Below are 17,038 nucleotides of genomic sequence, written 5' to 3' on the forward strand. Positions count from 1 at the left end.
TAGAGGTGGGGCTGGAGGTAATCCGAAACAACATGGCGGCTGAGTGTCGATACTCTGAAGCGTAGCTTATTTAGTGACTCTAGTTCATGCTGTACCTCTAGCTGTACCAAACCAAAGTAATTTGCGCCACACTATAAGATAGAAGAAGAAGGAGAAAATTATTTGTGGCCCCTGCGTCCGACGAGGTAGCCGTGGCGTGTCACCGTGGGTCTCATGAGCCTCTAGAGATTAGTCCGCACCAAACCCTGGCCAATCGCCCTGTGTGGCTGGCGGCCACTGTTCCTAGTGGTGGAAGAAGAAGAAGAAGAAGAAGGTAGCCGAAATGCCACGTTCAACGAGGGCACGAGGTATCTTTCCCGTGGTAATATGTAACCTTGTCGTCACCACGTTCGTGGCGTCCTTTCTGACTGGCTACCTCTTGAGCAAAGCGCTATTACACCGTCGAAGTTCTCCAGAAAGACCTAATGGCGCACGCTTCGCCCGCGTCGGATACAACGTACTGGGTGCCGACTACGTGAAAACACGTTGTGGTTACTTCGAGTCGCCGATAGAGAAATCAGAACCCACACCAGTGTGCCCGTTATACCCGCCTCTTCTGAGTAAGTAATAGTCCTACTTTGCTGCAACTCTCACTGGGAAGCGTCAATATTGTATTCGCTCGTGTCTTCCCTCTGCTAGCGTCCGTTTTCCAACTCATACAAGTAAAGACAAGATGCAGATACTTTGCTGCATTAGTATATCATACATGTAATGCAGATCTTTTGACAGCCGAAGGAAGAACTTATTCGATCTGCTCGGATCATTTTTATACCAATCGTGCTATCGCAACATACGTATGTTGTTAATACAACAGATTTAATACTATAGTATTAGATCTGTTGTATTAAGCAGCTGCTTTGCGTTTTGTGCGGGCCGGAACGTTTCCTTGTTTTCTCATGCGCATTCATCAAGCTGTTTGGTATTTGGGCTTTCGAATTTATTCCGAAATCGCAAAAGAGTACCTCAGTAAAAAATAAAGCAATACGAATTTATCCGAAAAGCTCCGCCTTCGGATGGTCTAATAAACGAGAGCTCAGCAGTGCGTTTTGCGTCGAGATGGCTTTGCATCCCCGGTTACCAATCCCTGCGACATGGAAGGTTGGTTGGCCTCTCTTGATCCAACCCTTCGCAGTGTTATCGCATGCAATGCTGGTGGCCGCCTATCAGCCTTATCAGCTTATCAGCCGACGACTTGGATAACCATATCGTTTTTCTCGTGACGTCACATGTTTGTAAACAGAGGGTCGTCTCCCTCGTGGTGTCACAGTGGCGTCGCATAAAGTCACGCACACGTCTCTGTAAGCGAGAATTTCAAATCTCGAGGATTCCAGCGCTTTGCACAAGATTGGCCTCCAATCTTGTATTACACCGCACAACTTCACGCAGAGTAACGCTGAACGGTAAATTATAAAATGCAATACCCTTTCCAACAAAAGTATTCGATCTGATGAAAACCTGCGGTTTCGACATCAGCAAGCCAGCACGTTACCGATTGACTAATTTCCAAGTTAACCCCACAGATAATACCCTTGTCACATGGGCAGTCTTCAATGACCGTCGAAACCAACGGCCATTGAACATGCGCGTAGCGCAATCTACAGGGTTATTCTAGCAAAGTTATGCATTTCGATCGCATTGTAAAAATAGAAGACTAGGTTTGACCCACCCGAAACTCTGTAGACTGATAGCCATTTATCTGAAGTTTCATTCTAATTTATTGTAATCGGTCATGTAGGAATAAAATTAAAAATAAAGCAAAATCTCGGCCCATGCGTTTTCAATGGCCTATCCCCCACAAACACCGCCAGTTTTTCTTGTGTCTGCTTCACGTGCACATCACTCCACACAGGTAGCGCTGCCTACAACGATGTGACATGCCGATTCTGACGTTATTATGAAACGATAACTGGATGAAACTGGATTAAACTGGACGAAAACTGGATTACGTTGACAGCAGACGAGAATCTCAGTGGTGAAGTGTCGTACAGGCAGTGTGGAGAGGAATACTTCGTCCATCTGAAGCTAGGTGTGATAAAAGTTCCTATCGTATGTATCGATGCACCAATCCTCTTGTTCCAGTCTTGTTCTGTACGCTGATGTCACCTGTGTGCGGTGAAATGAAAATGAAGCGCACACAGCAGAAAATGGCGGCTTTTGAGTGAGATAGGCCATAGAAAATGCATAGAGTAAAATTTTGTTTGATTTTTAATTTTTCTTCTACAGGGTCGTAATGCTCACAAAAAAATTCCAACAAAACTTCAGACAAATGGCTACCAGTCTGCAAAGTCTGGTGTTGGATAAACCCCGACTTCTATTTTTATGATGCGATCAAAATGTGTAACGTTTGCGAGACTAACCCTGTAGAATGTAATGCGTCAACCTATCAGAGCACATTGAATCCAATGCTGTTGACGCGTTACACGCTAGGTGGCGCTACGCACATGTTCAATGGCAGTTTGTTTCGATGATCATTGAAGACTGCCCGTGTGACAGGTGTATGAGACACAAATAGACTCCTTCAAAGGACAGCGAGTAACGGATGTGTTGGGACGCGAGCCAAAGCTGCCTTGGGACTCCGAGTATAACAAGGAATACCCGGATTTCGAAATTTCCGTAGGTATTCGTGGTACAGATTTCCTTTTCCTGTAACTTCTGATCTCAGTCGTTCTGTTTTCTGTTTTTTTTTTACGTTTTTAATCTTGTGCCTCAGCGTGTCCCGAGATGAAAGACTCGTACTTTATCATCGAAGTACACCGAATCTTTGTGCGTCGTTATGAAATCGAGCTTACCTAATTCGGTTCAGTTCTGTATAGTCGTAAATGGGGTCGTATTGGATTGCGGTTCGATAAAAAATACCCTTGAAGGATATGAAGGATATGAATACGCAGCCATGTTTCGCTGCATGTACATACTGGAACAACGCGAATCAAATTCTACCATGTTAGAGACACTAATCTCAGAGGCGTTTTGCCACCAATTGTTCGTGATCTTCCACGTGCGCAGGATCTGCCACGGAACATCCAGAACGGAAATGAATAATCCAAAGGAAGCTGAAAAACACGTAGACAGGCGCACATTAGTTGCTGAAGTAACGTGGCCACGCACGAGCTGTCTAATAGCACGTCTCATAGTGTGTCTTGACCTCTCAACGCATCCTTGCACTCTGGTTTTTACAGCTGGTATTTTGCGAATCATACGAAGACCAGAAGAAATGAAACTATTAGAAGTGCTGTTCTCCGACGTGCAGCCCGGAGGTCGCTGGATGCCCAAGCACTGTGTAGCACGACATCGCGTAGCCGTCATAGTGCCATATCGTGACCGAGACAGCCACTTGCGTACGTTCCTGAACCATATGCACCAACTACTACGGAAACACGAACTCGACTACGGCATCTACGTTGTCGAGCAGGTAATTTACGTTCGGTTGGAAAATTGCTTGTAACGAGGCATCCTGCCTGCCTGTCAACTAGTGCAACTCAGAATCGTTTAAAGGTGCTGTAAAGCAGGAAGCGAGGCATACAGTTTTATACTCCTGGCGTATTTGACAGCCTGGGTGCTCGGTATACAAACGACGCAAATTTCGTTCAAATCAAAGTTTTAATTCAGATTTAATATTATTGACAACCCGACACAAACTCCGCGGTTCCCGCAGTGTAGGGCGGTGAACATAAACATGCCAATAACAACGGGAGCAGACAGCGGCATCTGTGGACCGCTGCCATCAAGGAACGGCAACATCGCCGACGTCCTCCGTTTCGCGACAACCAAGGCAACCCTAAGAGCAACACCGACAGCGAATTCCAGCACAATACTGGGGAAAGAACTGACACCCATCACAACCACACCATGACGCACGACGCCCAGAGGAGCGGAAATGGCGGAAGTGGAAACTACGAAGCGCCCCCTACTGGAGTGAAGGTGCAAGGAGTGAAAGGAATGCAAGCAAGGAAGGAAATGAACCAAGAAGGTCATCTTTTTTCAGCCCAGAGGCAATGACACGACTACCGTGAAGAAGTGCCAAAGGCCACTCTGACACAAAAAGGATACGACGATGACGACGACGACTACCACTACTACCACCACCACTACTACTACTACCACCACTGATACTCCACCACTAATACTACCACCACTACTAATACTACTATTGCCACGCCAAGTGGCCTGCAGGGGCTCCTCTCAAGGTGGCGGCGTGTTCTCTCAGCCTTACATTAAGGAATCGATCCGTTTGTCCAATGTATGATTTTCTACATGACAGCGGGAGGTCATAGATCACATACTTAGTAAGATGCTTTGTGCTACACTGACTGGTATTTCTGACGCCGCCCGTGATCTTGCACCAATCTTTTCCGGCGCAGAGAACGCAACCGGGACGTTCATGAGGTACCCTATCATGCACCCTACACTCTTAAAAATGAACTTCACCGCATAGCACGCTCCTAGCCATTATTTTGTGCACGGCACAAAATAGGCTCCTCCTCCCGTTTTCAACAAATCAGGGGCGAGAACGTTGTCATTCGGGATGGTGTTGGCTAGGAGCGTGCTATGTGGTACCAGCTCCGGTGGCGCAGCGGTAACGCGTGCGCTTGGAGACTGGGAGGTCCGCGGTTCGAATCCGCGGGCCGGCTGTGCCGTCTGGGGTTTTTCCTGGGTTTCCCTCAGATGTGTAATAGGCGTATGCCGGCACAGTTCCCCTGAAGTCGGCCCATGGACGCAGCTATCCTCCCCCGAGCGGATTCCGCTCGGTCTTCCACTTCACCCTTTCCTCTCCTCCTCTCCACCACCTTTCCCTTCCCGAGAAACATGCCGCCTAATCAGGCAGACAGACCTCTCGGGTTCCTCCCAACGACACTCCTCCTCCTCCTCCTCCTCCTGCTATGTGGTGAAGTTCATTTTTAAGAGTGTAGATGACTGGCTCACTCTGGGAGGGGCGGTGCACAACCCCCTTCTCCATCATCACGTATTGTGTTGGTGTTGACTCGGGCTTCACGGGGCATGAACAGGTATGGTACACCTTATCAAAAGCAGATTTTGGGTCAGGAACCTCCTCGTCATTTAGCACCGGGCGAACACGCCTGAGTGAAGGAATTCCTATCGGGGGCCTAGGCTCAGCTACGCCCAAAAACACACGCCTGCACTCTTAAAAATGAACTTCACCGCATAGCACGCTCTTAGCCAACCATCATCTCGAATGATATCGTTATCTGCCTTAGACAACGAGATTTGGCCGAGGCAGACCAACAATTAGGGACGACACAGACAAGTAAGCCTCAAACGCCCAGAAATCAGAAAATCAGAAATCAGAAGACCCAGGTTCGATTCCTGGCGTCAGCACCTCTTTTCCCTGAGTTGTTTGCATATCGTTATCTGCCCTGATTTGATGGAAACGGGAGGCGTACGCCTTTTCTGTGACACTTATGCTGTTCATAATTGTCACAGAAAAGGCGTACGCCTCCCGTTTTCAACAAATCAGGACAGATAGCGATATCATTCACGATAATGGTTGGCTAGGAGCGTGCTATGCGGTGAAGTTCATTTTGAAGAGTGTGCGTCGATTTCTACACTCTTAGAAATGAACTTCACCACATAGCACGCTCCTGGCCAACCATCACCCCGAATGACAACGTTCTCGCCCCTGATTTGCTGAAAACGGGAGGAGGAGCCTATTTTGTGAACATTATGCACGGCACAAAATAGGCTCCTCCTCCCGTTTTCAACAAATCTAGGGCGAGAACGTTGTCATTCGGGGGGTGATGGTTGGCTAGGAGCGTGCTATGTGGTGAAGTTCATTTTTAAGAGTGTACCATCAGTACTCGAAAGACCACAGGTCGTTGGTTACTATACCCTGGGGGTCACAACTAATTGGATCGTTAATAAATCGTGGAACATGCTACGAATACTGTAGAAGTGGTTTTTTTCGCGCGGAATTATTTTTCGCGTTTTTCGCGCACACCTCCAAAATCGCGAATTTAAGTTGCCGCGAATAACTCTGGCCATATGATGGCGAAAATCGTTCGGCGTTCGACGCTATACCGCGACTACCTGACCCTTTCTACTCCATGTAGCATAGGCAGTTTAACCTAGCGTACAAGATTGTTTTGTCCCATCAGGCATGATGAAAAGAAATGAAAATTCATTATGCTTTTGTTACTCCTATAAACGCTTTGCACTATACATGGAATATACCACTATACCACGAAGCCAGAACATGTCTTTCCCCGCATTCTCAAAACCAGCTTGAATGAATTAATGAATTAATAAGAACTGCTAAAATAAACCGGCTAACTTGCGCACGGCCAGTACTATGGCCCCCTACAGGGACCCTAAAGGCCATTTGACAGGACATTTCCTCCTACCTCTGTGAGGAGAAGAAAGGAATAGACCTAGAATGCCGCAATCCACGTGAACAACGGATGTCTTAGTACGTGCCGAAATATGCCCGAGTATTGACGGCGGCACGATATGCAAGAGCAAAGCACTCCCGGAAACCTGTGTCGCGAAGTTCTCGCGAATCAATCCTCAAAGCAGCTCTGCTCGAAAACGCGAAAATATTTTCCACGCGGAAAAAACCACTTCTACAGTACTTATACTAAACATGTAGCCCATGGGTCTATTTTAATGCTCACGTTTCGGGGCTTTGTAAAAATTTTCCTCGCGCAGTACAGACTGTTGTAATCAAGAGGAAAAAAAAAGGGTATGCGAGGAAGAGTGCCAGGATTATCCGTGGGAGTAGGAAAGGCTTGCCTTCCTGAAATCACGAAATTATAGGATGTGGTATATTTATTGTTCGTTTTTACTTTGTTTTGACGTGAATGCGTGTACCTATATGCGTTCCATATGATGGCGAAGACCAAGAATTTCGCGACATGATTTGGCAAGCTTTAAACGGGTCGTGCTTGAAGACTCAGCTAGAGGTCCACGGGAAAGGTGCCGTCCAATCGACAGAATAACGTTAACTGCGTTCAAAGAACTGCACCTGGTGTTCCCTCGGTGCGGTGAGGGGAAGTGAATGGAACAAAACAGCTACTCCTGTCGCTCTGGAGAGAGGACGCCGCTAGTGCGTGTGCAGATTTCAGACAAGGTCACATCAATTGGTGTAGAATGCGAAACTGCGCTTCGCTCAATTTCAAATACATGCATCTTGTGAGGGAGCTTGGCGAAATCCACACGCAAATCCGCTGAAAAAGGGGCGATTCAATCCAAATCCAAATCATTCGTGGAAAATGCGATTGAATCCAAATCCAAATCATACCTCGAATATGCGATTGAATCCAAATCCAAAGCATTAGTGGAAAATGCGATTCAATCCAAATCCAAATCCTACCCATATTTTTTTGCGCAAATCAAATCGCAAATCAAATCCGCCAGCCCTCCGGTGGATTTAAATCCGGATTTAAATCAAATCCGTGGATTCAAATCCGCAACACTGCGTCTCTACTATTGCCATCATTGCCAACAATACATCACGGAGCACGAGAGGCAATTACCTGCTCAGGCTGGGGAACGGGGTATGGCGGGCGGGACGAAGCTTGATCAGAAAATGGGTGAGGCTCCGAATGGGGCGTGAGAGAGGCAGAGGTGACAGTACGGAAAAGGACTGACACTGTTCATTAAAAACACTGTCTGCGCTTTGGAGGTGCTGCGCGCCCCAAGGCCGCCTATATACCATAGATAGCGTACATAAATAGATGTTGACAATTTCGCGACTGCATGCACTTTACAGATGGGGAAAGGTGACTTCAACCGCGCGAAACTCTTCAACATTGGTTTTGAGCTGGCGAAGGAGCTGTACGATTACGACTGCTTTATATTCCACGACGTCGACCTCCTTCCAGAGACGGACCATAACATCTACGCTTGTACTGACCTACCCAGGCACATGTCAACATGTGTCCAGAAACTTGGCTATAGGTACGATTATATAGTCTTAAATCGTGTACATGCATCGTGTATGAGCTGAGTCGAATATTAAAAGAGAAAGTGATGCCTGTAACATGTACAGTGGCGGATCCAGGGGGGGGGGGGGCGATGGCCCCCGCAACGTCATTTTATACATTGGATATCCCTCTCTCCCCTCCCCCACTACGCGCTCTGACAAAGAAACCGTCTCCCCCCCCCCCAAACCCAGAGTCTGGATCCGCCCGAGAACGTGTAGCAGGAAGAAATGCACGTATGTCACTGGCCATCCGAAGTGCCCCCAATAATCAGAAAGTGTTTGTCATTGCCGTCACTCAAATGGAAGGGAATTGGAATAGCAGCGCTTCTGGGACGTAGTGCTGTAGGACGTGGTACTCTCAATGCAGAACTTGTACGTTTAATGCTCCTTGGGGTCATCTGGTCACAGGATGTTCTTAATGTATTTCACGTGTTGGGTTCACACACGAGTGCTAGAAAAAAAAATAGCTTCGAGATCCCTCCTACGGTTCTTTCGGATATGCTACCCATGTGCGAGTAAAAATACATGTCTCCGCGTTCCTTTGGCTCCATGTCTCGTTGTCTCCGTGTCTGTTGGGCTGTAAGTTCGGGTTCGGATCCCGGGATTTCGGCATAATTTCATGTCTCAAAATCCCGGGATTTCGAGAGGCCAAGTCTCGGGATTGAGGGATAATAAATTTCGTCTTTCTTCACAATGCATGCTAGGCTGTACGGCGTAACTTTTGGTTTCAAGTATCCCTTCACCGAAAAATATCATTTGCAATCCGAAACCGAACCACACGACTGAACATGGCTGCCAACTGATGCGAACAGCGCAAGCCGTGACCAAGAACAGCCCTCAAGTAGCATTAAAGCCCCTACGAAATCAGACGGAGTCTTCTAGTCCACAGGGCTACACAGAATACTGCCAGATTATCTATATCTCTACGCAGAAAATCTTTTTCCTTTAAATCCTCACGATAGGCTTGAAAGTGAAAAGTGAAAACGGAGACAGCCTTTTCAGAAAACTAGACTCTGCTGCTCCAGACGAGAACATGAATGTTACTGTGGAGCAATAACAGGGGAGAAATGCAAAGCGCACCATTCCATGTACTCTCACAAGCGACGTTCCGCAGAATACTCCACCGGATGACGGGAAAATGTCATTGATCTTAGCTGCAGCGCAAGTATACCAGTGCTGAACGGCATGCCTTCTCGTGTTCTGATAACTGCGAGAAGTATCCTAGGGCGCAGCCACAAGACAAGAAGAGACCAACGCTCGATATTCCGGCACGGTGCGAGATTTTTTTTTTTTCGGTTTCTTCCACTAGAGTCTTCCGTGGGAATGACAGGAAACGCGCGCTGTATCGCAGTTTGTGATAGGGTGGATGTATACAGGCGGATACAAATCCTGTACGGCATCTTGGAGATAGTTGCCGACAATTCCGATACGTTCCCGGCACGACAACGGGATCCCGAGATTCATATTATTTAGAGATCCCGATATCCCGGGACTGTAAAAACAGCTCGGGATTCCGAACCCTACTGTACATGGTGTACACTCCGAAGTACGCTAACAAGACTTCAATCGCGTGATATTTGACACAGATATGCATGTGCTTATCTGCTTCGAAGCGCACAATAAGTTTCATAACAAGAAGAGAGCTGCATCAAATATTTGTATATTATGGAGTAAATGATTCACTATTCTCCTACACCTATGCCAGTATGTTATAACTAGGGTTTTTAGTCTTCGGCATTTATCGTTACAGAGATTTGGTGGGGGTTTATCAGAGTTTATTTTTACAGAAATTCGGAGGCGAGAGTTCCGGATTTTTTTTTTCCAGAAATAATTAGGCTAAAAACAAATGCCCCAATCTGGGTGGCTACACCATAGCACTGGAAATAACTTGACTGTTAAGGCGAACAGCAGGACCCAACAGAAAAAAAAAAGAAGAAAATAAGAAACTCCTCATATTTGCTGTACTACACACAAGTGCATCACTATGCTCTCCCATCTGGAACAGAAGGGATGCTTACACATCATTTCATTTCGATGGTCATGGCCTTGTCTGAGCATAGCAAGCCTAAAACCGAGTGGGAAGGGCATTCTCTATAGAAAAGCACACATGACGCACTCTGAAAATTATGAGTTTAGCGCACATGACAAGCGAAAACATTTCCTCATACAAAATGGCAATTTCCTGCTATACCGCTTCAGACAATGACCGGAATACACTTTTCATGAATACCGAAGCACTCAGAACGCAGTTCCAAATTAAGGGGACATATATTGACTTTTTGCAAAAAGCCAGAAACCCGAGTTATAACAACTTACCGGTGTCCCGCTAATGAGTAATGCTTCAAACATCGCCTACATATCTATATTTCACACTAATTCATAGAATGTAATACTTACATTGTATGTAGCAACCATGCATGTTTCGGATGCATGGAGTCGCAAGACTTGAGCAAGTGAACATAATATGTATTACGGAATGCAGGCTCGTGTACGATAGTATGTTTGGAGGAGTCTCGGCTGTCGGAAGAGAGCAAATGGAGAGGGTGAATGGCTATTCTAATATCTACTGGGGTTGGGGAGCTGAAGACGACGACATGTCTCGTCGGTAAGGAAACGACTCCCTCCATTTTCATCGAGTGTAATATAGCCTCTTGCATACCGCCTCCAACGAGTACGATTCACACTTACCCTTACGCTAACCCTTTGCGCAATGGGAGCCTTCCAATAAAACCGCCCGGCTAGGAGCGTCAAGTTATTCAACGCCGGTCAGGAAGATATACAGGGTGTTACCCTATAAAAGTCTACCCGCGCCGGCATGCCGTGCTCGCCAATTACTCAATGCAGGCGGTACAATGTGTTGCCTACGTATAAAACTCATAAGGACATTCCATCATGGTAAATATCGAAGTGATTGAGCACCGTAACGCAAAGTTATAGCGCAAAACGTGATGTTCCTGTAGTGAAAACAGCCAAGATGGCGCCTCTCAGTTAGCAGACGACATCCCTTTTGGGTGTCGTCTGCTGAGTATACGTCGGCATTTTTGGTTCCTCACGTTGCTTACTTCTGAGCAAAATACGACAGTTACACGAAAGCGAAATGAAAACTGCAGTTCCATCCGGCTGGCAGGATATGCGACACGTCGTCGTCTGGGGAGCAGCATGTCAAGTGCTCTTCTCAACGACGCCATCTTGATTGTTTTGACTATGGGAATTGCACGTTTTGAGTTATAACCTCGTGCTGCGACACTCAATCACCGTGAAATTTACCAAGATTAAATGTCCTTATAAGCTTTATATAAAGATCGCACAATGTGCCAACTGCACTGAGTAATTGGCGAATACGGCATGGCGGCACGGGTAGACTTTTATAGGGTAACACCCTGTACAGTACACCCTGCACTGTAAACTAGCAGCCTACCCCCATCATGCACTGGACGTTGGATCAGCACTGGATCAGCTGCACTGGACGTTGCATAAATGGTTTCCCCCGTACGCTTAGTAGGATAAAGTAGGATAGAGGATAAACACATGGTGCGGAAAGGAAACATGACTAGGTTGCATATTTCAGATTTTGATACTACGATCCGAGTTACGTAAAACAAGAAAAAAAGAGGTCTTTCTTTCCAATATGTATTTGGATCGTCCGTTCATAATCAATAAAAATTATAACATAAAAAAGCAGCAGTTCTCGTCAGACGTGTGAGCCTAACAAACAACGCTTGTCCGTAATTTTAATAATGAATACACACACAATACCTTGCACTGCGCACGGTCATAGTATAGAAAACAAAAGTGTTTACTGTGTAACAAGTTGGGGTCAACCGGGTGAAGTGTGGTGAGCTCCGCGTCGCTTAGAGAAAAGCAAGGTACATTGTCAATGTTACAGGGCCCCCTAGGCTGGGCTGCACACAGGGTAGGAGAGCATTGTTATTACACGGATGTTGTTCTCTTGGGGGAGCTTCCACCATGTGCTTGATGCCTACACTGTTAAAACAGAACTTCAGCACATAGCACGCTACTAGCCAACCATCATACCGAATGATATCATTTTGTGTCATGATTTGTTCAAAACAGGGGGGAGGCGCCTATCTGGGACAAGATAATCTGTCCCAGATAGGCGCCTCCCCCCTGTTTTGAACAAATCATGACACAAAATTATATCATTCGGTATGATGGTTGGCTAGTAGCGTGCTATGTGGTGAAGTTCTGTTTTAACAGTGTAGGGTACAAAAGAGCCATCATCCGTGAAGTTCCACGCATTTAGTAAATAATTCTTCTGCATTGCCTAATTTCTAGACTTCGATCGAGTGGACATACCATTCACCGTTACAGCTGCAGCATAGGAAGGTATGCTTCTCTGCATCACACTGCGGTAGAGCCGAATTCAGGAAGGTAACTGCATACCAGACGTACCTCAAGGTATAATACGACTTTATCGTGTGTCATTTGCGCAGGGCTACCATCCTGGATAAGTGGGATAGCCGCACTCGCAAGGATGGCCTCAACAGCCTGAAGTACAAGATTGTGGACACTGTGTTTAAAAAGCTCTACACATTATTTCAAGTGGACGTATTGCAGGGAAGTCATTTTCGTCGGAGTAGTCGAAGCGGTTTGACGGGTGCACCAATAGTGCCCAAATATCGCAATTCCAGTGTATAGCCTGCTTCGATCAACCTATATTATACCTGAGGAGGCTTTGCAATCTTGGAACAATTTCGAAGACATATGGTTGGTTGTGACATGGTTTTGTGAATAAAGGTTCGGAACTGAACGTTTTCATATTCCGAACAATCATTGTGGAATGTCTTCATGCACACTACTTCTGATAGAGGAGCAGAGAGGGGGAAAGAAAGGAGAGGGGGTGGCAGTATAATATCTATACAGTGCCCAAGATCAGTTGAAACATTTGGTGACGACAAATTGAGATGGCGTCAGGACATCCGGAACCCACACTTAACCAGTTTCTTCAAGGGCACGGTAATATTGAGATTCCCGTTTAGCAAGAGGCCACGAAGTCAGATTTCGTCCGTTGCGGCGACGGGTCAATGCTTGGGGAACGTGCTGCATGATTCCACCTGCACCATTTTTGCTATGGATCATGTGCGAGTGCTCGAGGTGAATTGCTTAGTACTCGAACATTCTAGTTATCTCGTTGAACGACTAACTCCTCCACTGCGTTCATTAAGACTGTCACGTCAATATACGAGGGTGGTCTCAAAACCCTAATTAAAATTCTGAGTTCGATATCGCACTTAATAACTGTTGTGTTTGTGCCTCCTGAGCATGGCGCACGCGACAACTGATTAGAAACGGCTATCCCCCACCCCCGCTCAGGTCTGTATCAGGGAGGAACAACGGTCGGTCATACGTTTTCTTGTGTGTGAAGAGGTGACACCAACCGAGGCCCACTATCAGATAAGGAACGCGTGCTTATTACTACAACAAGTGTATGGGTAGGCGCGTAAGTGGAGGCGAGACTTACGTGCTCGACTTGCCACGACCTGGCCGCCCGCACACTGTTGCACGGGTCAAAACTGCTCGTGCCTCAGATGATCTCATCCGTCAAAACAGACGCATCACTCTGGAAAGGCTTGCCGAGTTACTGGGCGTGAGTGTTGGATCAGCTGATTTGATCACACCAGAAAAACTGGAGCATGCAAAGGCGTCCATAAGTTGGTTTTCTGGGAGCCTTACACATGAAATGAAGGAACGCTGTGTCGACGCATGAACAGCGCTTTTTGCCATTTCAGGTGTTTTCGGGCGTTGCACACACTCATGACGCGGTGACCCTGACGACATCGGGTCACAAGTATTTTGTAAATGCGAGAGCATTTCTTTAATGCACTTTTTGTCCTCGGTCAAGCCGCCGTGTCAGTGAAGAGGGGCCCTTTCACTCTCGCGATGCGCAATCCCCTGTATACCAGTTGTCCAGCTCGGAGGAGAGGCCGGCAGCAGGACTGGTAGGGGGCCCAGTGACTGCAGGACCGGGAAATCCAGCCGATGAGACCCAAGTGCTAACGGTGCTTCCGCTCCAAGGTACGTCGACTACGGTATCTGCAATGTCGCATTCGGTCCGCAGTCAGCTTCAGCAGCTGTGCTTATTGGTGGCACAACGCCTTGATGCCGGGTTGGCTTTGCCACAGCAAGCACATGTGCAACTGATAATATTGGTCCCTACCTTTTTTGCCGGTATACCCGATAAGAATTATGTCGCAGATTTCTTGGATTACCTATCAGCCTATCAGACTGGTCCCAGACATTGCGCTCAACCACGTGTTTTTGCTGCGTTCTCTCTTTCTCTTTTTTTTTTTTTTTTCTTAGCGCCGTTGCCGCTTCTTGAAGCTTGTGATTAGACATGTAACCTACCTGGCGAAAAAAAAAAGTCTTCTGAGTGGAAGCGAAGCATAATACTTCCGTGCCAACATCGTTGAAGTCTGATCATTCTGATGTACACTTTTTATCAAGAGTTTATGCCTCCAGAACACTGTAAAATTTCTGGCACTTTTGGAATTTTTTACGGAACTCTGCAATCTTTTCATACCTATTTGCACAGTAGCCCTCTTGTGTACGAGGCATAGATACGCCCCTTGAGCATTTATTTTACAAAGTTTTATCGAAACACTATGTTCTAGCAGCCAAAAAAAAAGAAAAGGAACTTGACCACCCGCGCACTCATCGGGATGCTTCTTCTTCTTCTCAGAGGTTGAGAGTCATTGCCCCGGAAGGCTGCTTCACCCCAAGGCGCATCGTCGCCGCTGCCGCCAAACGCGCACGGGAGCTGCCCGAACGATTTTTGTTCTTCAGCGAAAAGAAAATTAATGATAAATAAACCTATAATCTTCAGGTTCTCACGACAACGCCCTACTGCGGCGACACAGTACAGCAGGAGCACTGGGCTTAGGGATGTACTTCGGTAACAACCGGCACAGGTGGGTTATTGAATGACCATAATCTGTTCGAACGATGACGCCCACAACGCTTACTAGCACCGATTCTACGGCGCCAGGCAATAAAGGGGGCGGAGCAATATGTTTAATGATGGTAAAAAAAGTGACGGAAAGATGAGTCATGATGGAGGCTTAATAAGAGTGCCGTGAAGTTACACGTAAAGTTTGTCGGCACAGTGCTGCGACATATTCCAGGTGCCACAGTGCAGGACTGCGGATAATTTCGACCCCCTGGGGCTCCGGAAATGTCCGACAGACGGTGCTGGAAGCAACGTTTGCCTCCCCCACACTGCTACCGTCGTCGGTCGGGATCGAACCCGCGATGTTGAACAGCAAGACGACACGTTACCGACTGAGGTACCGAGGACAGTTCGCTATTCCCGAAAGCAAAGGAAAGGAACAAAGAGGACGAAGTAGAAACAGAGACACAGAAAGTTATGAAAAAAATAAAATAAAACCGCTCCTTCACTAGTCGACAACACAGACAACCTCACTCTTTCGGCTACCACCAAAGAACACAATCACAAAAGGGAAGACATAAGACTGTCCAAGTGACGTCATTGAATATAAGAAGCCTGCTCGGGAGGATGGTGTCGCCTCCGATCAAAGTGAGACAAATGTAATAGATGCAGACCCGTCGTCGTCGAAGTACACCCCTGGCAACAGTGCTCCATGTGTACACTCTTAAAAATGAACTTCACCGCATAGCACGCTCCTAGCCAACCATCATCTCGAATGATATCGTTATCTGCCCTGATTTGTTGAAAACGGGAGGCGTACGCCTTTTTTGTGACAATTATGAACAGCATATTGCCACAAAAAAGGCGTGCGGCTCCCGTTTTCAACAAATCAGGTCAGATAACGATATCATTCGAGATAATGGTAGCATGCTATGCGGTGAAGTTCATTTCTAAGAGTGTACTGCGCCACCGCAGAAGGCCGTTCTCATGAGAACCTGAAGTTAATTAGGAACTTCGAAAGTTAATTTGTACGTACAACATATTTTTGCAGGCAACGCAAATCGCTTTGGGCAGCTCCCCATCTGTACATATGGGAGCAGCAGGGGCGATGCGTCTTGGAGTGAAGCAGCCTTGCCGAGCAATGCCTTACGAATGCAGGGGTGGTCAAGTTCAAAAAATGTTTTCGATGCTAAAACAAAAAGTGTTTCGACAAAACTTTATAGAATAAATGTTCAAGGGGCATACTATCAGATGCAATTTGTCTCATATTTTTTTCATGACCACCTCAGTGCGCAATTGATGGCTGCATGAATATGGGGTAAAAAAGCAATATTTCCAAAATCCATAATTTTTTCTGGGTACTCTTCTAAGCCTGCGCGCCTAAAATATTTTAGCACTTTCTACACCTCCTACACAACATCTCTAAACAGTCTAAGTAGGTATAAAAAAAATTGCAGAGCTCCGTAAAACATTTCAACAGTTTCCTCGGGGCATAAACTCTCGAAAAAAAGTGTAGATCAGCCCACAACAGGTCTTCACACGAAAGTATTATGATTTGCCTTCACTCAGAAAAGATTTGATTGGATTTTCGCAAGAGCTATTTTGTTATAATTGTTTTTTCGCCAGGTAGTTTACACGTCAAATCGCCACGAGGACGGCCACGGCGCGAAAAAAAATTTTGCGGGAAAAGTAAGCCTAGAGAGCATTGGCTGCTTGGGAACGATCAACCACAATTTATTTGAAAGAAATCGGGGATGGTCAAGCGCAATGTCTGGGACGTTTGGCATGGAATGACCCTATTCGAACTTACGTTTCTCAATGCCCCTTTCATTTCCGTCTACTCCCACTGCCCTTCTTGTGCCCTATGCGTGCACTCCTCTTCTTATGCCATTGTATTCACTTGATCGTTTTCTAATGAAACCCAAGAGTGATCTTCGAAAATCACAGTCTTCGACGCATGCACTCTTAAGTTTGCATCTTCCTCTATTTTTAAACTGGACGTCATTAGGAGCAGTGTAGTCACTGGCCGTCCTCGGTTGATTTGTGCATTCTCTTTTAGACGCATCGGACGTGGCTGTTTGCCAGATGCTCTTGCACGGAGAGAGCACTGTTGCACCGGCCGGCTGTCCTGTCCTCAGTTTGATGCCAGCCATGGA

At 46.6% G+C, this 17,038-nt stretch overlaps 1 protein-coding gene across 1 annotated transcript; it reads left to right on the top strand.

Moving 5' to 3' along the window:
• Positions 1 to 335: 335 nt before the first annotated feature.
• Positions 336 to 12,770, top strand: LOC135384037 (beta-1,4-N-acetylgalactosaminyltransferase bre-4-like). Its single transcript, XM_064613288.1, has 6 exons — positions 336 to 599; positions 3,216 to 3,448; positions 7,763 to 7,950; positions 10,458 to 10,580; positions 12,272 to 12,367; positions 12,430 to 12,770. Exons 2-6 carry the CDS (start codon positions 3,251 to 3,253, stop codon positions 12,632 to 12,634), a joined length of 810 nt encoding a protein of 269 aa, XP_064469358.1. The 5' UTR covers positions 336 to 599; positions 3,216 to 3,250; the 3' UTR covers positions 12,635 to 12,770.
• The last annotated feature ends 4,268 nt before the right edge of the window (positions 12,771 to 17,038 follow it).

Source organism: Ornithodoros turicata, chromosome 2, assembly GCF_037126465.1.
Source record: "Ornithodoros turicata isolate Travis chromosome 2, ASM3712646v1, whole genome shotgun sequence".
Classification (NCBI taxonomy): Eukaryota; Metazoa; Arthropoda; class Arachnida; order Ixodida; family Argasidae; genus Ornithodoros; species Ornithodoros turicata.

Bases quoted from the DNA above. Each gene is read 5' to 3' on its own strand.
- LOC135384037 (XM_064613288.1), top strand. From the start codon at position 3,251: ATGAAACTATTAGAAGTGCTGTTCTCCGACGTGCAGCCCGGAGGTCGC. The intron at 7,951-10,457 runs GTACGATTATAT...TACGGAATGCAG, and splicing joins GTCCAGAAACTTGGCTATAG to GCTCGTGTACGATAGTATGT. The intron at 12,368-12,429 runs GTAACTGCATAC...TCATTTGCGCAG, and splicing joins GTAGAGCCGAATTCAGGAAG to GGCTACCATCCTGGATAAGT.